At 46.0% G+C, this 23,210-nt stretch overlaps 1 protein-coding gene across 2 annotated transcripts in view; it reads right to left on the reverse strand.

Moving 5' to 3' along the window:
• The window catches only part of SYN4 (sister chromatid cohesion 1 protein 4), a 62,138-nt gene extending 39,001 nt beyond the window's left edge, over positions 1 to 23,137 (reverse strand). The window contains exon 1 of one of the 2 annotated variants that reach the window (XR_015266872.1): positions 21,919 to 23,125. Coding sequence is in view for 1 of the 2 variants with exons in the window: in XM_086804528.1 (XP_086660654.1) it covers positions 21,919 to 22,042 (124 nt within the window). In the remaining variant the exon portion in view is untranslated. Of the gene's footprint in view, positions 1 to 21,918 lie in introns of both variants that reach the window. The other variant, XM_086804528.1, reaches the window with a different exon arrangement.
• Between the last annotated feature and the right edge of the window lie 73 nt (positions 23,138 to 23,210).

A 23,210-nucleotide genomic window follows, 5' to 3' on the forward strand; every position in this document is an offset into this window, starting at 1 on the left:
TTTTCACCAGTCGTGGGACATTGGTGCTGGCTGCCTGTTTATCAGCTGGCCGACTGCTCCTGAAGAGAAGTATAAATAGTGGAGGCCATAATCCCAATGATTCATCTCAGTATTCACCAAGAGCTCAAGCCAATCAAGGGCTAGACAAGCCAAGGAGATTGCTAAGCAAAGGGGTGGACTTCTGAAGGTCAAGGGCAGGGATTTCCCAACCAAGAAAGGTCAAGAATTATGTATTTGTTTTCAGATTTACATCATTCTAATAAAGCAAATACACCATGCGTGGTGGGGGCCCTACAGAGGGTGATTGGGACCCAATACTGTGTCCTCTCCATCTCCCCCTACTCTCTCTATTTTCTGCACTTCTCCTTTCAAGTGTCGTGCGTTAAGTTCCGTCGCGAAAAGAGTGCTGAATTCTGAGTTTTGAAGTTACCGATCTTTCTCCGGAGCTTCCGCATATTACACTTCTAGCTCACATTAATCACCCCAAGCATTGACTAAGCCCTCTAGACTCCCTAATATGTACCCATCCCTAGGGAAATCCATCAATACAAGACAGAAGCGCAGTGCAAGTTTCCAAGACCGTAGCTAAGTAAGTACAAAGTTTCAAGCCATGTACCTACAGAAAAACCTACAAAGCCACAAGAAGTATTTGGTGGACAGTCTAACATCATTGGTACTTCTGGCACCACAAGAGGACATGGTAGGTGATGTGTCCTCGCCGACGGCGAACAAGTTCCTTGGAAACTGATAAGGCTACTAATAGCTAGAGTATTTGCTTCGTTGTATCACAAAGTTTATTTCCTCACAACAATGTTCCACATGGATGTGTCCATAAGGAGGACCGAGCATCAATGCCCAACATGGAGTTGGTGAATGTTGGTCTAAACATGTTGCTTGCGCGGAAGCCTTGTTGTACTCATCCACAGCCCTAAGCTTGATTAAGAACAAGATGCTGACTTAAACATGATTAAGACACGAGAGAGAAGACGAGAGCAATAGTTGGTGCCAGGGTTTTCTGTATTTAATATGGTACAAAAAGGTTACTGTAATGGGGTGACCTCTGGCTCCTACGTGACTTCTACAACTGATGATATGATGAATCACCTTATTTATACTAAATGCGCTGAATGTGAATGCTGCAAATGATGCCTTTGCTTATATATTATGCTGAGGTTGCTGGTTGACCAGTTGTAGGCTGTCGGCCTGTTTGCTTGGACAAGTAATGCACAAAATATTCTATTTATCTGTTGCGCTTACTATACGGCTACCCACACCTGCTGGCCACTGCCTAGGATCTAGCCGCCTGTTGCTTGGGCTTTTGATGGCTGGGCTCCCATGATGCTTATGCTGATGGTGATGCTGAAGATGATGCTACTGTTGATGATGCCGATGCTAACACTGATGCTGATGCTGATGATGCTATTGCTGATGGTAATGATGCTACTCATGATGCTCTAAATGCTATCCTAACTGCTATATTAATAAGGGATTATGATGTTCATGCTAGAGTTTAGCCATGACATGGACATGCACGTCACATCCCCTCATGCTAAACTTGATGACGGGGTGGACACTTTGTTATCCTTCCTCCCTATACTAGTGACTTTGAACTTCTACTTCTAACTTTGACACTTTTGTCTGAACACCTTCCACTTTTGATCTCCACTTCGAAGTCTTGCTGAAGAATTGAGTGTTGGAAATATTGTTCATCCCCAAACTCCCTGCATGCTTGTATCTGGTCCATTTGTAAGGCCTTGCATTGCATATTTATTTGCTATTTTTTGCGCCATTTTTGGGAGCATTTTTAGTATTTATCTAGCGTTTTATAGACTTTTGTCTAGATCGGCCTGGAGGAAATGCCCGATCTAAATAATAGGTGCCTCAGTCCACTTCATTTTCATCTCCCTTTTCAGCCCTGATTTGTACATTTCATTTTCATCTGCCTTTTCAGCCCTGATTTGTCCATACCAACACTCACGGCCCTCCCTCGTGTGTACCTTCAATCATATTCACGTTATTGATCATACAGTCTATTGTCTACACATATATGCTGTTTTATTCTCTGTTTTCAGATTTACAGCAGTAGCACATAAATCTCACACGGTATCAGAGCCTAGAACTGCTCTAGGACCTGCGTTTTTCTTCATGGACCTGTCGTTTACAGATTTCAGCACAAAAAGACCTGCTTTTTCAGATCTGGGAGCTGTATTTTTCATCAGAGAGCTGCATTTTCTCAGTCGTGCTGGTTTTCTTCAATCAGGCTATGTTTTTCTTCACTGTGCTGTGTTTTCAGCATATGTAGTGCCATTAAATCTTGGAGAATTTCTTTATTCAAATTCAATGGAAAGTTTAACTGAGTACAACAAAACCAGTCAAGGAAAGTAAACCTACATGTCCAATCTGGCAGCCCGCAAGACCTCTTAGCATAGAGGATTCACATACAGATCTGTGTCCCACAAAAGCAACACACTGTAGTCTCCTCTAATCAACCAAGACAATCCAACAGGGCAGCTTGAGCACGCATCTGGCTGTTCCATGTTCATGGCTTCAAACTCAGCCCAAGTACCAATCCACTGTCCAACTCTGTTTCCACCCTTCAAACTGCCATACCCCTCCTCTCACAAAGGGCCAGAAGAAACAACTCTGTAGCAGACATAAGCCAGTGGAAAGAAAGAGAGAAAGATATGTTCAGAGTTTACCAACTGTTATGTGCAGTTCTGCACTGGAGGGATTGACCGTACCAGTCTGTACTTGCAACCACCTGTGTTAGCAACTCTGCAACACACGTGTGCACCTGTCTGTACAGGTTTGTACTTGCAGCACACGTGTGTACCTGTCTGTACTATTCTCCCTGCAGCCGCCTCAGAATTGTACCTCTGCAGCTGCCTACATCAGCCAGTCATCAGCAGCAACTGGACGGAACCTGTCTATAGCCGTATGTCCTTATGATGCGCCGCCTGTACCCTTGTGATGTGCCGCCTGTACCCTTGTGATGTGCTGCCTGTACCAGCTGTACAGGACTGAACTATACCCGCCTATACCTGCTGGACAGGACTGTCCATACAATACTCGCATGTACCTGTCTACGTCAGATGACCTGCAGCCACCTGCGTCAGAAAGCCTGCAGTAGCCTGTACCTGTCGTACCAGTGTGTACTTGTAGCCGCCTGTACCACCGTTTTGCAGCTGCTGTACTGTACGTCCACACAGCCAGCCGACCTGTACCAGTCTCTCTCCACGCAGCCAGCCGACCTGTTCTCTCCACGCAGCCAGCCCACTTCTCTTTTCCAAAAAGCAAGAGAGAGAAGATGATGGGGGAGGCGTGTACTCTAAAAGTAGAGTAGCCCCCTCCAAAATTATCCTAGTGGCCCTCCCTTAAAGTTTTTAAAAACTAAAGGCCACCCAAGGTTTATAGACCTTATAAAATTTAATACCTTGGTCCCCCTTCACACTTGGGGTTGTCCACACATATTACTTTTGTCCGGACACCCAAGTATGCATCTTGCTCACCAACCACCATGCTCACACTTATGTTGTTCCACTTTCACAGGGTCATGACATACCCCCCTCTTGAAAAATGGCAAGCGTCCTCGATTGCAATCTGGTGATACAGCAAAATATCCAAAGTGAAATGTACAATATGGCAAGATCAGCGTCCCAATCTCTCTAAGCCATGCTTCGGGTGAGACAAAAGCTGCACCAAGCGACCCCTAGATGTCATCTGAGCCTGTCTGTATCAAGGGAGTGGAGGTGCTACCTCCCTCTTGAGCATCAGGCAGTGCTCCAGACTCATGCTCTGCTGAACCTGAATGAGCCATAACAAGAGTCGGCTCCAACTCAAAGGCATCGAGATAAAGCTGCAAAACCTGAGGTGAATCTGCTAAGTCACCTTCCTCCATCCACTTCGCATTCATCGGTGAATAGTTCTTGAACTTCACAAGCTATCAACGGGAAACTTTACCTCGTACCTTTCTTTCCTTATGTGCCAGTATCTGCTCTGGAATAAGAACCTCATCAAGTTCCTCAACTTCCGGCTGAGCCTCATCTAATACATCCTCAGGCACATTCCCATGGAAAGGTCTAAGTAGACTCACATGAAATGCATTGTGAATCCTCCAGTGATCTAGTAGCTTCAAGCGATAGACCACCTCACCAATCTTTTCCAATACCTGAAAAGGTCCATAATGGCGCATGCTCAACTTAGGGAATAAGCGCTCTTTACCCTTCATTTTCTTGAGCCTAGCTTTTTCAAATCGCAAAAGAACCCAATCACCCAATGCAAACTCTAATGCACGTCTGTGTTGGTCTGCTGCTTTCTTTTGCTTTTGCTCAGTTTTCTGGAGTGCCAACTTAACTCTCCGATAAGCTTCATCCATGTTCTCCACATACTAATCAGCCTCAAAGATCTTATCCTTTGTGTGCAAAATAGGTGGTACCTTCTTCCCTCCTTCCACAATCTCAAAAGGCGCCTTGCCCTTCGAGGTATGTACGGTGTTGTTATAAGCAAACTCCACCAAAGGAAGATACTTTTCCCATTGTTGCTTGTGCTCTGACACAACACTTCAGAAGATCTAACACGGTAGAATTAGCCTCTTCCGATTGACCATCTGTTTGTGGATGAAACGAAGATGAAAACTTGAGAGTTGTACCCATGTTGTCAAACAACCCTCTCCAGAATAAACTCGTCATCCGTGGATCACGGTCACTGATGATAGACGAAGGCAAGCCATGATACTTGAAGATGTTCGCCATCATGAACAACTTCACCATATGAGCAACTTTGATCGTCTTATGCACGGGAATGAAATGAGCCTGCTTACTGAACCTGCATATGATAGTCCAAATGCCATCATTCCCCGTTTGTGTCCTTGGAAGATCCATGGCAATGCTCTCCCATGGTCTATCTGGAATAGGTAAAGGCTGAAGTAACCCTGGTGTCTTTTGACGGTCAAACTTCACCTTCTAACATACGATGCATTGCCTAACAAAAGCATCAACATCTCTTCTCAAGGTCGGCCAATAAAAGAAAGTCTCAACTGCCTTTACCGTGGCGTCAATACCTCTATGACCTGCATATGGTGGAGCATGACTTTCAATCATAACCTTGAGTCGTAATTGCCTGGTAACACACAATCTACCATGCATCAACAAAAAACCATCCCTGAGAGTATAATGATCATGCCGCTGACCCTCAGACATCTGATCATAGAGCCTTCCAAAATCCTCATCATGGGCTTACTGCTCTTTCATGCCATCAAGCTCATGATGATAAGCAAGTGAAACTGCTGAGACCTATGGCTTGCGTGACAAAGCATCTGCCACAACATTCTTTTTTCCTTCCACATATACAATCTGGAAGTGAAACATAGACAAAAAGTTGGCCCATCGCATATGCTTCTCAGAAAGTTTAATTTGCGTGAGGAAATAACACAAGGTCTGATGATCTGTCTGCACAGTGAAATCAGCCCCAAGCAAATAGTGTTTCCATGTAGAAAGAGCATGAGTTACAGCCAACATCTCTTTCTCATAAACCTACAAATGCTTCTCGGCATTCTGTAATATACGACTCTCATAGGCTATCACATGTCCTTTCTGCATGAGAACTACCCCAATGCTCTTTCCACATGCATCACACTGGACAACAAAAGCCTTTCGGAGATCCGGTAATACCAATACGGGATCCGAAGTAAGCTTTTCTTTAAGTTTTTTAAAGGCTGCAATTTCCTGATCAACCCATCTAAACGAAGTTGCCTTCTTTGTTAAGGCATGAAGAGGCGAAGCAATCTCAACAAAATACCGTATGTACCGCTTGTAATAGGAACACATTCCCAAAAAGCTGCGTACATCATGCACGGTCCTCAAATCTGGCCAATTGAGAATTGCTTCCACTTTCGAAGGATCCATACGGACTCCATGCTTAGACACAATATGCCCCAAGAAGTGTATCTCTTCCAAGAAGAACTCACTCTTCTTGCCATTAATGACCAGCCTATGCTTCCGGAGTTCTTCAAACACAATGGCCAAATGCTTCCTATGCTCCTCCTCTGTGTGTGAATGCACAATCATATCATCAAAGAATGTGTCCACAAACGCTCTATGAGGCCAGAAAATCCTGTCCATCATCCTGTTAAATGTAGCAGGAGCATTTGTCAAACCAAAGGGCATAACTACGAACTCATATAGCCCAAAAGTGGTCCGAAATGCTGTCTTGTGCACATCCTCGGGTCTAATGCGTATCTGATGATACCCGCTTTTCAAATCTATCCGACTAAAGACTGTTGAGCCCTGTAAGCGGTCCAATATGTCATCGATCCTCGGAATAGGGAATCGATTCTTGAGGGTATTCTTGTTTAGCGCCCTGTGATCAATACACATGTGCCAAGAACCATCTTTCTTTTGCACTAAGAGTACAGGTGAGCAAAAGGGTGATGAGCTAGGCTGGATCAACCCTTTATTCAACAACTCCTGTACCTGACTCATAATTTTCTTCTTGTTGGGCTGCACTAACCTGGTACGGTGGTCTATTTGGTGAAGTACTCCCCGGAATTAGATCAATAGCATGATCTTATGGCCTTTCCGGAGGAAGTTCTCTTGGCAATGACTCAGAAAAACAATCTTGGAACTCACGTAAGAAATCAGTCCTATCTTTATCTAACATAGACAAATTAGATTTAGACTCATCATCTTTTGCATCCTTTACAAAAATCAAGTACGCGGAAAGATGCTTTTTCATTACTGATGAAATTGCCGAAGCTGATACAATAGGAACAACAGATTCCCCTTTAAGCTTTACATCCAAAATATGCTCTTTCCCTCTATGAGTCAAAGTAATCTTCCTGTTGTATGTATCCACCACCGCATGTACTCTATGGCACCATGGCATACCCAACAAAACATCACATCCATCTGTTAGAAGTCATCTCCTGTCTACTTTTATACACCAGGGCCTCTGTTGTGGGTGTGCCCGCCCTGTATAAGGTGTTTTATCATTTTTCCTCACTCCTCGTATTTTTTCCCTATTTTTCCCATTTTTTCCATGGTGTGGATGGATGCCAGATGGTTGGCAGGAGCACCTAGTGGCTGGCCGACTGTCCATACAGCAGTCGTGTGGCTAGCCGACTGCATATTCAGCAGTCGTGGAGGTGCTGGTGGCTGGCCGACTTGCTCCTATAGTCGTGGAGGCCATTTATTGCTGGCCGACTGTTGTATGCAGTCGTGGAGAGCTTTTACAGCAGGCCGACTGCATGCATGGGGCATATAAATAGGCCCCATGCCCCCCACCATTGTATCATTCAGTTATTTGCGGGATCTTGTGTATAGAGAAGAGTTTACACACCTATCTCTCTGTGTTTCTTGTGCTGTCTATTTTCTGCATTCTACTTGCTCTTGTCAACCCAAGTTTGGTTATCATTTCCGCTGCATATTCTGACATGGTATCAGAGCCCCAGGCTCGTGATAGATCTTGGGAGTTTCCTGAGCAAGAGGGGGATCGTTAGGTTGCTGATTGGTGGACTGTTTTGGACGGTTTGGGAAGAGAAGGTGCAAGAGAAAGGCGGGCTAAGGTGCTGGACAGCCACTTGCAGGTATTACAGATTTTTTTTTCCCACCCTTTCAGTTTACTCCCCGTGATGGCAGATTTACTAGAGATGGCTGAGAAGCATGTGAAGATTTCGACTCTCCCCACGTTCCCAGTGGACCGTCAATTGGACGGATCCAATTACGGCATCTGGAAGGTCATGATGGAGTCTGTGCTGGAGTCATTTACCTTGCTGATTTCATCATCATCATCGGGGTTCCACGGCCGGAAGCAGAGGAAGGGGAGTTGCTGTCGATGAAGGAGGACCGAGAGGCACAGGCACACATGTGGGATCGTGTCAACGCCAGGGTCCGGTCATTTATTTTCCTCAACTGCACACCACAAGTGATCAATCATGTAAAGCACATGACACTGGCGAGAGGCATATGGGAGCACTTGGCTTCTCTTTACAACAGGGTATCACCCATGAAACGGATCTCCTTGGAAGTGCAGATGCGGGTTATGAACCCTGCAAAGTCCTCGACGATGCGGGAACACATTAACAAGCTGCAGGCCCTTCAGCAGGAAGTCCTACAAGCTGGGAAAGAGATATCATCTGCAGACATGGCCATCACTTTGCTGTCCCACTTGCCTGTTCAGTATTCTGCTTTCTATTCCTCGTTGATTACGAGTGGCAGGCTCAGCACCATTACCTGGGAGGAGCTTGTGCCAATGGTCTTGGACCAGGAGGAACGTTTCACAAACCCTCCTCACAGCGGCGGTTCAGAGGCCTTAACTGGCCAACGGTCGAAAGGCCAGAATAACAACAAGGGCAAAGGGAAGGCTTCACCGGAGAAGTCTTCTGAGAAGAAGCTTGACTCAGAACGAGAGAAGCTGAAGGCCGAAAGATTCTGCAATGATTGTGGCAAGAAAGGCCACTATTGGAGGAAGTGCCCTAAGCGGACAGGGAAGAGTGCTGATTCCTCAACCTCAGCTGCAAAGACTCCGGCATTTGTGCACTTAGAGATGATGGACTCCAACGCTTCATCATCTTCGAGCGAGGAGGCAGTTGGCTTCACCTGCCTCCATCCCGTGACTTCTTTCTGGATCTGAAACGGCAGTCAGGTCGCATCTTTATTGGCGACAACTCCACTATTCCGATACATAGTGAGGGCGTTCCCGACGGCAAGGGTGGCAAGCATGCTTCCCGTGTTCTTTATGTCCCTGCTCTCGGTTTTCATCTTCTGTCAGTGCATGAAGTATGCAAGACTGGCTTTTGGGTGGAATTTGAGGAGCATTCAGTTGTTCTCCGGGACCGTGAGACTGGCCAGGTTGTTTGGGAAGGCGGTGTGGAGAATGGTATCTTCAAGCTCTCTGCACTCTCCTCGTTGACAGGTTCTCAGGTCGGAGATCTGTGGCACTTTCGTTTTGGCCACTTAAATGTGGATGCATTGAGGCGAGCTTCCCGAGACCAGATGGTGGTTGGCTTGCCAGATGTTGGTTGTAGGCAAGGGCGTTGCAGTTCTTGCATACGTGGTAAGCAGCACAGGGAATCCTTTCCGAAGCAAGCTTCCAGGCGGGCTTCAAAACCATTGGAGTTGATTCACACTGACTTGTGTGGACCTCAGCAGACACCATCTTTGGGAGGATCTCTCTACTTCATGCTGCTTGTTGATGATTGTACTAGATTCACGTGGGTCTACTTTCTTTCCCAGAAGGACCAAGCTTTTGCTCGGTTCAAGGATTGGCACGTAATGGTGGAGAAAGAGTCTGGATTTCAAGTCAAGACTCTCAGGGCTGATAAAGGAGCTGAATTCTCCTCGACTGTATTTCTCAGATTTTGTGCAGATCATGGCATCAAAAGGGAACTGGCCAATACTGGATCGCCTTCGGAGAATGGAGTTGTCAAACGCAAGAACAGGACTGTGGTGGAGATGGCGAGGACCATGCTGGAGCATCGTGATCTTCCTCGTCCACTTTGGGGAGAGGCTGTGGCAACGGCTGTCCACACCCTCAACCGATCTTTGACGACTTCAGTACCCCATATGACTCCATTTGAGGCATACTTTGGCAGGAAACCTGATCTCTCGCACTTCCGTGTCTTTGGGAGTGACGCGTATGTACATATTCCGAAGAAGCAGAGGAGGAAGCTTGACTCCAAGTCCCGCAAGCTTGTATTTGTGGGGTATAACTCTCTTTCCAAGGGATACAGGTTGTATGATCCAGACAGGAACGAGATTGTTGTCAGCCGGGATGTGGTCTTTGACGAGCATGTTCCAGTATCCACTGTCGAGGAGCGGCCACTTCTTGGAGATCCAGAGGAGTCTGATGATGATTCCCAGACCATCATTCCAGTTGATCAACCTCAGTCAGTACAGGAGGTTGAGCCCGCAGCTGGAGTAGAGCCCCCACAGGAGGCTCCACGATCTGTTCGAGTACCTAGGTGGTTGTGAGACACCCTTCGGGAGTCAGGTGTCACGGAGCTACCCTCCCAGTGGACCACAGAGGACGGCTCTTGAAGATCACACAGAGTCCGAGAGAAAAGCAATACAGCGGAGCTTCTTCAAGTGAACTATGCTTTGATGTCTCGTATTATGCGGGACAAAGAGCCCACTTCCGTAAAGGAAGCCCTTTCACAGAACACTTGGAGGAAAGCCATGCAGGTGGAACTTGATGCCATCGAGAAGAACAACACTTGGGAGTTGGTACCGAGGCCGTCGAAGCGGTCAGTCATTGGTGTCAAATGGGTCTTTAAGACCAAATATGCGTCTGATGGGTCGGTGGACAAACACACAGCCTAGACTTGTGGCTAAAGGTTATGCTCAGCGGCCAGGCATCGACTACGAGGATACCTTTGCACCGACAGCACGGATGTCCACGATTCAGACCGTTCTTGCCCTTGCTTCTTCTCAGAGGTGGCCCGTGTATCAAATGGATGTAAAATCTGCGTTCCTTAATGGTGACCTGCACGAGGAGGTGTATATTGAGCAGCCTCCAGGCTTTATTGTTCCAGGATCTGAAGGGATGGTTTACAGGTTACGTAAGGCCTTGTATGGTCTTAAGCAGGCTCCCAGGGCTTGGAATCAGAAGATTGATTCCTTCTTTATTCGGACTGGATTTCAGAGATCGGTTGCAGATCCAAACCTGTATCTCTTTCGGGAACGCGGCATGGTCACGCTTATCATCCTTTATGTGGATGATCTCATTCTCATTGGCGGTCATGTGGAGCACATTAGAGTGACAAAGGCTGCCTTGTCAAAGGAGTTTGAGATGACCGACTTAGGCTTACTCCACTTCTTTTTGGGATTGGAGATCTCGCAGACCCAGAGGGGGTTTTTCGTCTCTCAGCAGTGGTATGTTCATTAGTTGCTTGAGGCCTTTGGGATGGCCTATTACTTCGTCGATGGACCCGAACACAAAGCTAACCGTTACTGATCCTTGTGAGCCAGTTGATGCCTCGCAATACCGGAAGTTGGTTGGTTCATTGATCTGGTTGCTGAACACCAGATTGGACTTGAGCTTCTCCGTGGGGCTGTTGAGCTCTTTTATGCAGACGCCATTGAAGTCTCATTGGGACGCAGGATTGCGGATCTTGCGGTATCTACAAAGTACGAAGGATCTAGGACTCTTTTACACAGGAGGGGATGGAGTCAGGCTCCAAGGTTGGAGTGACTCAGATTGGGGAGGAGATCCAAATACGAGGAGATCTACTTCAGGATACAGTTTTACCCTCGGCTCAGGAGCAGTTTCTTGGAGCAGCAAGAGGCAGCCAACTATTGCCCTTTCTTCGACAGAGGCAGAGTACCGGGCTGCTTGTGGTGCTGCTTGTGAGGTTGTGTGGCTGCGGAGGCTGCTAGGCGAGATTGGGTTTCCACAGAAGGAGCCCACAGTCATCCAGTGCGATAACCAGAGTTGTATAGCTATTGCTCGGAACCCGGTCTTCCATGCCTGGACCAAGCACATAGAGATATAGTATCACTTTGTACGTGAGAAGATCTTGGCTGGTGACATCTTGCTACTTTATTGTTCGACGGAGGACAATGCGGCAGACCTCTTCACGAAGTCTCAACCTCAGGCTACGCTCAGGCAGAACTCCAGCTCCCTTGGGTTGGTTTCACAGCCAGGAGAGCTGAGAGGGGGTGTTAGAAGTCATCTCCTGTCTACTTTTATACACCAGGGCCTCTGTTGTGGGTGTGCCCGCCCTGTATAAGGTGTTTTATCATTTTTCCTCACTCCCTATATTTTTTCCCTATTTTTCTCATTTTTTCCATGGTGTGAATGGATGCCAGATGGTTGGCAGGAGCACCTAGTGGCTGGCCGACTGTCCATACAGTAGTCGTGTGGCTGGCCGACTGCATATTCAGCAGTCGTGGAGGTGCTGGTGGCTGGCCGACTTGCTCCTACAGTCGTGGAGGCCATTTACTGTTGGCCGACTGCTGAATGAAGTCGTGGAGAGCTTTTACAGCAGGCCGACGGCATGCATGGGGCATATAAATAGGCCCCATGCCCCCACCATTGTATCATTCAGTTATTTGCGGGATCTTGTGTATAGAGAAGAGTTTGCACACCTATCTCTCTGTGTTTCTTGTGCTGTCTATTTTTTGCATTCTACTTGCTCTATTTTCTGCATTCTACTTGCTCTTGTCAACCCAAGTTTGGTTATCATTTCCGCTACATATTCTGATACCATCAAGTGGCATGATGTAGAACTCCTCACTGTCCACATGACCCTGCACATGAAGCCTGAGCTTCCCAATAATAGGAGTAACGGGTTCTGCATACCCAGGACAAGCCATATTAGCCTCATACAAAGGCCCCATCTCCTCTACACGGATCCCCAATCGGCCAGCCAAATCCGGTGAAATAAAGTTGGCTCTCGCACCTGTGTCAAAGAAAATCAAGGCATTTCGATCTCTCACTTTGCCCCATGCCCTGCACAACTCAGTCTCTTCACCACCTGGCTGTTCCCCAACAAGATCAAGAACTAACCCTGCAGAAGGTTTTGATTTCTTAGACTTGGGCTCCCCTTTAGTGTCAGAGTCCTTTTGGGACTTACGCTTGGGACAATTAAAAAACATACGTCACTCCTCTGTACAGTAAAAGCACTTCCGAGCATCCATCAAAGCCTCTCTCTCCTCAGGAGTTCTCTTGGGCATTGGTAACTTCTTATACCGCTTCTCTGTAGACCCTTTTGCATCACGCGAAGCATGCCCTGACTTTTCAGATTTCTTGCTTCAGCTTTTACTTCCTTTAAATCCAGATCAGACTCCAGTGAGTAACGCGTTTGCCGTCATAGCATTCTCTGTCATCTGCGACATGTTTGTTACTCGAGTCTTTATGCAATAGTCACGCACTTCCTTGGGCACCCACAACAATACTTCTCCACCTGCTCAAACAAAGGCACTACACGATAGGAAGTAACTAGGAGTAAAGCTTCCCAAAACTTCTTATTATAATCCTCAAGATTTTCACACTTTGATGCATCCAACTTGTGCCATGCTGTCATTACATCCATCTCAAAAGTAGATGTGAGCCATACGGAAGAGAACACCTGTTTAAACTGTATCCAAGTAGATGGTGCTATGCCCTGTAAAAGAAGAGTGGACCACCACTGCAATGCATTGCCCTTGAGAAAAGTCGCAGCTTTTCTCACCTTAGAAGATTCCGTGTAATTTCCACCAGAAAAAGCAGCATCAAACTGCTGTAAAAAGGTAAGTGCCTTTAGCTTATCTTTGGCCCCACTGAACGTGTCAAATTTTACTGCAGCTCCCCCTTCCTTATAATCCTTCGCCTTACCCATAGGCGTTAGATTATCGTAAGGAAGTGGCTTCACAAGATTACTACCCCCGGAATTCATGCCCATCATAGGGTCAATATTGCCAGTTCCCACACCTGGCATTCCATACATTCCAGCCATGTTTCCAAACATACCACTATGCATACCGGGCTACACGCCCCCATACATGTGTCCTTGCATTCCGGGCTGCATGCCCCCAAACATGTTTCCTTGCATTCCGGACTGCATACCACCATACATATTCCCTTGCATACCAGGCTGAAAACTAGCTCCAAAATTCCCTGGCATACCCATGCCTCCCTGAGGATAACCCCCAGTCATGGATTGGAACACAGAGCCACCACCAAAATAGCCTGGATGCATAGACTGTTGTGGAATAGATGGCTGTCCGAAAAAGGAACTCTGTGAGTTTGCACCAAAAGTGTTTTGCATGTTCACAAACTGTCCAAAAGAAGGATCCTGTGGGAAGGCACCACTATTGCCCTGAGGTGGGTTCTTAGAACGCACTTTCTTCTTCTTCTTTTCAGGCTCAGAACGGGATCTCATAAATTCAACAAACTTCTCACTTTGAGTGAGCTGCATAAACACATCCATTACCCCTGCCAAACGATTTTTAAACTGAGCATCATCTTCCTCTTTACTAGGCATGTCTTCTGGCTGTGTTACATCCTCATATTGTGCATCTTCTGCAGCCTGTTCTCCTACAAGAATATCCTCAGATTCGTTTCTCTCAAGAGAGGCCTTCGTCTTCCTCATAAAAATATTCATCTTCTGTGTCTGACATATTGCTGAATTTTTCAGCAATGGCTTTCCTCGAGAAAACCACGAGCTCACCCCCTTAAGAAAGTTGATGATGGGTCCCGGCAACGGAACCTTCAAACCGGCCTCTGGTTGAAACCAAAGTGCGGTAGACTAGCAATCACCTTTCCAATTGTAGTCCAGACAAAAAAAAACAAATGAACAGGAGCTAGAATGCTCCAGAACAAAAAGGAAAACGACACCTGTTGGCCCCAAAGCTTGGCGCCCCTTTCAGTATTTCTTTATTCAAATTCAATGAAAAGTTTAACTGAGTACAACAAAACCAGTCAAGGAAAGTAAACCTGCATGTCCAATCTGGTAGCCCTCAAGACCTCTTAGCATAGAGGATTCACATACAGATCTGTGTCCCACAAAAGCAACACACTGTAGTCTCCTCTAATCAACCAAGACAATACAACAGGGCAGCCTTGAGCACGCATCTAGCTATTCCATGTTCATGGCTTCAAACTCAACCCAAGTACAAATCCACTGTCCAACTCTGTTTCCACCCTTCAAACTGCCATACCCCTCCTCTCACAAAGGGCCAGAAGAAACAACTCTGTAGCAGACATAAGCCAGTGGAAAGAAAGAGAGAAATATATGTTCAGAGTTTACCAGCTGCTATGCGCAGTTCTACACCGGAGGGATCGACCGTACCAGTCTGTACTTGCAGCTGCCTGTGTCAGCAACTCTGCAGCACACGTGTGCACCTGTCCGTACAGGTTTGTACTTACAGCACACGTGTGTACCTGTCTGTACTATTCTCCCTGTAGCCGCCTCAGAACTGTACCTCTATAGCTGCCTACGTCAGCCAGTTAGCAGCAACCGGACGGAACCTATCTAAAGCCATATGTTCTTATGATGCGCCGCCTGCACCCTTGTGATGTGCCGCCTGTACCAGCTGTACAGGACTGAATTGTACCCGCCTGTACCTGCTGGACAAGACTGTCCGTACAGTACTCGCCTGTACCTGTATGCGTCAGATGACCTGCAGCCACCTGCGTCATAAAGCCTGCAGTAGCTTGTACCTGTCGTACCAGTGTGTACCTGCAACCGCTTGTACCAACCTGTACGAGTCGTTTTGCAGCTGCTGTACTGTACGGCTTCTCTCCACGCAGCCAGCCGACCTGTACCAGTCTCTCTCCACGCAGCCAGCCGACCTGTTCTCTCCACGTAGCCAGCCCACTTCTCTTTTCCAAAAAGCAAGAGAGAGAAGATGATGAGGGAGGCGTGTACTCTAAAAGTAGAGTAGCCCCCTCCAAAATTTGGCCCTCCCTTAAAGTTTTTAAAAACTAAGGGCCACCCAAGGTTTATAAACCTTATAAAATTTAATACCTTGGTCCCCCTTCACACTTGGGGTTGTCCACACATATTACTTTTTTCCGGACACCCAAGTATGCATCTTGCTCACCAACCACCATGCTCACACTTAAGCTATTCCACTTTCACAGGGTCATGACATCATCGGTACCCTCTCCTTCCACCCCTTTGGTGGTCCCCTCATCCTTTGTTGAACCACTTCTTCTCTTGTTTCTCCCCTCCCACAGAACCTCTCCCCCTCTTTCTCTCATGTTCCATCCTACTCTCCTCCCCAAATCAGTGATTCCATGAAGCTTAGCCACCAATTATCATACTTGGCCTTATTATACCCAATTGCTTCTTGAAGGTGTTGGTGTTTGGACATCAGTTATGACACCTACCTTGGTGGATCCAGCTTTATGGGGAGTTTTGTGTAATATGTAGCGGAAGTCTTGGTATTGGAGGATCCTGTCATACAAATGCTCACACCGTCTTCTGTATCCTCAGTTTCGTGAGTTTAGCAATCCACTTTAATACTTCAAACTTTAAAGAGATATGAGAACTGTACACCAAATTGGGTCCCAAATTACCCACTGAAGAGCCCCCTATCCCGGTAACGAGATAGTATTTGCTTTATTACTTTAGAGAGAATGACTGTGGACTGTAGATAAGCCAAACGCAAGATCTCGAAGGATCGGAAGCCTAGCTGAGCTGTACACGGCTATAGAAACACCTCGATGAACTGATCTCGAGCCTATGCACTCTCCCCAAGGGCATGAGGAAGGGTTGCACACCTGAGGCTAAGAAAGGACTGTGGTGGACTGTTCTAAGCTATGTAACTATGCTGTAAATGCTTATGAATGATATGTTACCTTCACCAGATGATTGTAGCATGTATGGATGATGCACAGAGGGCGGAGGCACTGCTGTAGGGCTGAATACGCAAGGTAACTGCTGTAGAACTGCAAACGCAGGACTGAACTGTCCAGAATACTTGCTGGCTGTGATCTATGCTCAAACACAGAGGGAACCTGCTGTACTGGGGCCTGGCAGGGTGCTGTATGCAAGCACCTATGGGCTGAAGGTCTGAACTGCTGCGTTTAGGGTACAGGTGGCTGCACCTGAGGCTGTAGGGACTGTGGTGCTGCGTTAAACTGCTGGGACTGCTGAATAAGAATGCTGATGTGCTGTGTTTAAACTGCAGGGACTGCTGAGAGTAAAAACGCAAGCTTCAGGGGTGTTGAGAGGCTAACGCAGAAGCTCCAGAAGGGCTGGATTAGTCTAGGCTGAAGGCGGGGAATGCTCCTAGTGCTGAGGATGAAGGCACCTAGCTCTCTGTAGACTAAATGAATGTCTAAGCCCTGTGCAAGCCTATTTATACTAACTAGTGGCTGGTCAAGTTGCTGGTCATTTATTTAATAAAGTTTATGTTTATAAATGACAATAAATGCTAAATAAATACCATAAAATATGGAAAAAATACCAAATAAATCCTAGTAAATTCCCTAAGGCTTCTGGGATGTTCTAAATGATGCACAGGCATATGAATGCATATTATGCAGCCTGCAGGATACAGAGTGCTTTCTGATGCAAACCCTAAGGCTTTTACTGACTCTACATGCATGAATGATTCTCTCCAAGTGGGTTAAGGGACTTGACTGACTGACTGACCCGCTAAGGCTAAGGAATGACCTACATAGCTCGTGCCTGACTTATCCTGGACTGAGGGTATACAATGGGGTCACGGCGTACGACAAATATCATCCTACTGGGTTCTAATAATGTACAAATGTTGCACTGCTGATGATGAGCCATCTTGTCACCATGCACTGAGTGCAGAGTGCATGTGACATTTTGGATGCTCATGCACGCCTCATCATCATTCATTGCATGACTCCTGCCATACAAGCACAGTTTATTTCTACAAGGAGTAATGCCCGACAAATGTGGCTTGAGATTCAGAGGAGGTTTGGTGTTGTTTCTTCCGTGAAGATTGCTAAGCTGGAGGCAGATATTGAGAAGTTTTGCATGAGTGAATCTGACAATATCACTCATAAGATTGGGGACTTTACTCACATCAAGCGGCAACTTGAAGAATATGGGAGAGCAATCAACAACCCAATCCACAAGCTGCTTGGTAAATTGCCTCCCTCTTTTGATTCCTTCAAAGATCATATATACCTAGGTGAATCCAGGAACATGCCCAAATTCAAAGATCATATTTACTTTCACTAGCCTCTTCCATCTTTTGAAGAAGTTGTGAGTTATATACATGACAAGTGTTTGATGAGAAGCAAAGGAAAGTCGGAATCTGCTTTTGTTGCCCAAGATAAGGAAAAGAACAAAGGAGGACAAGGCGGTAACAACACCAACCAAAGCTGCCCAAGGAAAAGGCAAGAAGGATGCTTCAGAGGCCAAAGGTAACAAAACCTTGGAGTGTTCTTTTTGTGGCAGATCCGACCATACGGAAGAACGGTGCTTTGCTCGACATGACAGCTCACCGGCAGCCAAAGCCAAATACAAAGCCAAAGATAACTCTCGGGACTCTGACAAGGATTCTGATAAGAACAAAGGCAAGGAAAAGGTGAAGGACAAGGGCAATGCCAAAGTGGCATACATGGCAGTTACAGATTCCCCCCCTACCTCTCCACAGGATACTTTCCTCGTGATCACATATATAGCTTCTTCCACAGAGGGTAGTGACACATCAACAGAGGTTGAGTGGGTTAGTGACAGCGCTGCTTCCACCCATATGACCAAACATTCACATATTTTGGAGGATTACCAGCCACTCTCTTCTTCAGTCCGCATTGGCAATGACTCTTCCTTACCCATTATTGGTATTGGTAATGTTACTTTTGGTTCCTCTGCTACCCTCCGTGATGTTTTACATGTGCCTCAGCTTTCAGAGAACTCGTTTTCAGTTCACATGGCTGCTCGGAAGGAACTTGGAGTTTATTTTGATCATGAGGTGGTTGAGGTCATTGACAGACAAACACTCTCGGTTGTTGCCAATGGAGTTGCTGAATTTACAAAATAGAGGGTGGGACTGCAAAATCACCCTTCAAACATACAGGAGTATCTCCCATTACAAAGGACAAAACATCACCCTTCCAATCTACATGGATGCCATGGCTATAAAACCGTTCTTTCCCTAGTATGACATCGACCCTATCTAGATTCATAATCAAAAAAATCTAGAAACTCTATATAACTTTGGATAGATATCGGTAATTGAGACACGCCTGTCCCATATATGTTCAGATCTCGCAGCTAGGTTCTCATGATACACGTGATCACTTGGTTGTGTCTCAACTCCTCGCTTCTGCACAAATTTGGCATTAAGGAAGTTGTGAGTACTACCAGGGTCAAAAGATGTGCACAGTCTCCCCTAACACCAACCCATACATACTTATCGAGTTGTTAGGACCAAAGGCTGCCATGTTGAAAATACATTCCATGCAGCACTCTGACCACAACTCGATTTCAAGTGACCCTTCTGACAGCAAGTGAAACACCTATCCCCCCGAAAGTTCTATTGGTGCTTCTGATCCTTCTTCGGACTAGACTCGCCCAAAGCCTAGGTTTGGCTTTGAGGAGCCTTCTCAACCTTAAACTTTCATTTACGCTGGAAAGCCTGCTCAGAGGTTTATGTGGCTTGAGGTTTTTGGGAGACTTCTTTGAATTTGGCCAACCATCGTCTCCTCATAAATTCTAGCATGCCGGATGGCATCCTCCAGTGTCCCTACTATGATTATTCTTCACCTAAAGCTTGTGTCCTCGTGCCAACCCATGGACAAAGAACCCACACAATGTTGTGGCATCCATGTGTGCTGCTTGGGACTACAACTATCTAAATCTCTGTAAGACGTGTCGAAAGAAATGTTCTTCATATCCAAAACCGCAAACTTGGCCACTACATCAAACTCATCCTCTGCCTGGAGGAACTTATCTTGCAAAATCACCTCGAAGGTGGGTTAATTCTTGAGCTCTCTCCATCATGTCAGGGATTTCCCCTTCAAGAAACCCCTAACCATCAAAATTTTTTGAGCTTCTCGGAATGGGTGAAACTCAAAGTGAACATTCCAACGGTTGAGCCAAGAGTCTACAACCTCCTATGTCCTCTACTTCTTCTCGCCCGCAAAAGCATCCGGTGTGAACGAAGGAGCCACTGCAACCATACCTGCAATAGTTGCCAAGCCAACCACTGCCCTTCGGAGAAGCAACACTTGTTGATTCCATTGAATACCTACCTTCGGAGAAGCAACACCTGTTGATTCCATTGAATACCTACCTGCAACTCACTCCGGAGTTTTGCCATCTACTCGTTAAACTAAGTCTTCTCTACTCTTCTTGTTTGAACTCCACTTGATCCCCTTGGGATTGAGGATGATCCTCGTCGTCTGACAGGGTATCATCAACCAAAAATCTTCGGCCATGGATGAAATGAAGGCAGTAAAGTACACTGAAGGCAATAAAGCATCTCCTGTTGCAAGAAAACTATGTGCCCATTCTAAAATTCAAAACTTAAAGAGAGAAAACTATGCTTTCACACGAGAAAATATGTGAGAAACACGACCTACAGATGCTTCACACACAAGAGATGGAAACCGTGTTGTAAATATGCACGCAACAAACTACCTCCAAACCTTTCGTTACACCCGGAGTATGATAGTATGTGTTTAACTCCCCTAACCTTGTTTTTATGAGTTAAAAAAACACATGTTGTGCTTTTCACTTTTAAAAAAAACAATAGGACTTGCTTTTAGGATGCACCAAGGTAAATATAGCCCCATCCATATTTTTTCAAGGAAAAAAAAGGCCCTTTGTGCTTTTTAAAAAAAAATCAAAAATAGCACGACGCTTTCTTTAAAAAAATAATGCCCCTAAACTCGCATGCATCCTCTTGTGATCCGAAATGGTCCACAATACCTAGAAGGCAACTTGTAATGTTTTCTTGTACGCATGTCCTTCAGTAATTTCAAGAATACCCACTTGTCCACCTCCAACAACCTTGGAGATCTATGTTGGTTAGCATAAGATTGAGCTCTTCTTACACTCTCCATGACTAACTTAAGCATCTCCTGCATATCTTGTATAAAATCTATAGCTTGCCTATTTTGGATTTTACTTAATCGTGGCCTAGATTGAAAATTGTACGTAAGCATAAATAGGTTGAATTTTATTGCAGAATGCTTATTGCTATTGTACGCGAAATCCAACTATGGGAGATACCTTTCCACTCTGGCTGCTGTTTTAAAACACAAGCCCTTCGCATATCTTCCAAAGTTTGATTCGTACATTTAGTCTAACCATCTGTCTCTCGATGATATGAGGAAGACATACTTAGCTGAGTCTCAAGTATAACCGCCAAAATCTTGGTGAACTTTGAATCTCCATCACTGACTATTACCTTAGGCAATCCATATAGCCTTTATGACCGATCTACAAACAAAGCAACCAACTCGTCACTCTTTATAGTAGATTGTTTTGGGATGAACCTGGCCATCTTGGTTAGTCTATCAACTATCACCCAGATAGAATAATGTCCTCGATTGTAACCCAACAATAAAGTCCATTGAGATACTTTGCCATCTCCAATGGATGAAGTAACCCACCTTGCCGAAGACACCCCCGCCTTATTAACTTGGCACTAGCTACACTTCTTGAAATAGTCCGCCACATAGGTCTTCATCTGTGGCCAATAAAAATCTCTTCACTAATGCAAGAGTCCTATAAATGCCTGGGTGCCCTGCACGTGGTACATCATGACATTCAAAAAGTATCTTTTTCCGAATTTGATGTCAGCCACACAAGCATTCCCATTTTTTATCAACAATCCATTCCGAATGGAATACTGCTGACCTACCCTCTCTTCAACGTGACTCATCTCTGAGAGTCCGGAATTCCCAAATCTCATGAGCTGCCACCACTTTGGACTGGCTGCCAAATCCTTCCAAAGAAGCGATCTCCTTGGCAAAGCCCTTGAAGAGAATGATAGAAAACAGCCGATATCTCAGCATTTGACAGGGTGTCATGCCACACATAAATGGAGTAGGTTCCAGGCAGCCACGTGAAGCAAGAACAGAACAGCCATGTCAAGTGAAGATGGGTGACCATGTGCAAGCCATTGAACAGCTCGCTACAGCCCCCACCAAACAACGAAGGGGCTCAGGCATTTAGCCCCATTAATGCGTGTCAGGCTGTCCAACCAGCAAGAGGGGGGGGGGCGGGGGGGGGGGGGGAGGAGGGACTACGGAAACAAAAAGGGACCAATGCCCCCCCCCCCCCCCCCCCCCCCCCCCCGGGATGCATGTGCATCCATGTGTATCATACCCCTGCTGCACTACACTCAGCATTTTGTGGAGGGATTATTGTATGTTACATATGTGTGTGTGCGTGTGTGTAACACACAAACACCCTACTCATCAATTGAGAGCCTTAAAAAACCCATAATTTTAATGAAATAGTCTTTTGAGTTTTAGTAATAAGTGGATAATCAAACTTACCAACTGTCACTCCAATGTTTGTTTCTGCAACTTGATTTTTGCGGAGCTTCCGTTCCAGGTGAGCTGCAATCCATATGGTACCCAGGGGTCCTTTCTTTGCTAAAATGAACTGAGAGTAGAACATCTTTGTGTGGCTAAAAACCCAAATACAAAAAAAAATGGCTATATATGAAATATATAAAAATGGCTCACTGCCAAGCTGGTGTATATCAGGAACCCAAATAGGAAAATTGACTGAATGTGAGGCTCAAGCTTTCATGGTCCGAACTAAAGCTTAGGCTTTCCCTGCAAAGTCTTTAAGTGTAGCCATTTCCTTGAAAGTTGAAGAGACCAAATTCCATATTTAGCTCAGTCAAGCTTTCGGCTATGGTGAAACCATGCCCGCTTTCTCTCAATTGACAGCTCAAATGAGACAATTTACAGCTAGGTTACTCCCACAATGCGTAAATTTCCGGCCTTCTTGCTTCCGGAAGAAAATTTCCCACCCTGTTGTCTGTTCCGGTGGGTTCTCTTACTGTCATCACTCTCGCCCCCTTCTCAATCTAGCAAAGGGGCCGAAATTTCCCTCATTTCGTTGTGCTCCGGAACTGAAACACTATTGGAAAAGTCGTGACGCGATAGAAATCCTGTCGGGAAATCTCGGCAGGGAAATTCTCTGTCAGGGATGCCCCTGCCTGGAAAGTCTTGTCGGAAAGGAGGAGAAATGGTGAGAATTTGCAGTGAATTGACAGAGTGTGCAGACAGAAATAGAATGAAGGGTTTTCAAAAGCAGAAATGGGGCTTGGAAAGCTTGAGATGGGGATAAATTTGAGGTAAAGGAAGAGCGGGGTAGATGAAGCGGTCGAAAAGCTCCAAGAAAATGACTATGGCGAGGGGGGGGGGGGGGGGGGATCAAGTGCAGACACGGACGAGAGAGAGGAAAACCACAAAAAAAAAAAGGGGAAGAAACTGTAGCAGGTGAAGTGGGTGAAAAACGGTGAAGGTGCAGACGGTGGTGGGCGATTTAAAAATGGGAAGAATTTTGACTGAGGGGAAGCTCTTTCCACTCCATGGCTTGGCCGGGCCTGGCTATGGAAACCTTCACCAGATCTGAGAGATCTTTTTAGCAGTCTGGTTTGGGGAGGCGGGCTTAAGCAGGCAATGAGGTAATGTATGGCATGTAACACCATGCCACATGGTTTCAAGCTTCACCCGTTCCCCGCAACACAAGCCCACCATGACCCCTTCGCGTGCATCAAACTACGGACATACACTTGACATGGCGTTGAATTTTGGAGCACCTTGGTAATCCA

Source organism: Cibotium barometz, chromosome 1 (genome assembly GCF_041138505.1).
Source record: "Cibotium barometz isolate CiBa-2024 chromosome 1, ASM4113850v1, whole genome shotgun sequence".
In the NCBI taxonomy this organism is placed as follows: Eukaryota; Viridiplantae; Streptophyta; class Polypodiopsida; order Cyatheales; family Cibotiaceae; genus Cibotium; species Cibotium barometz.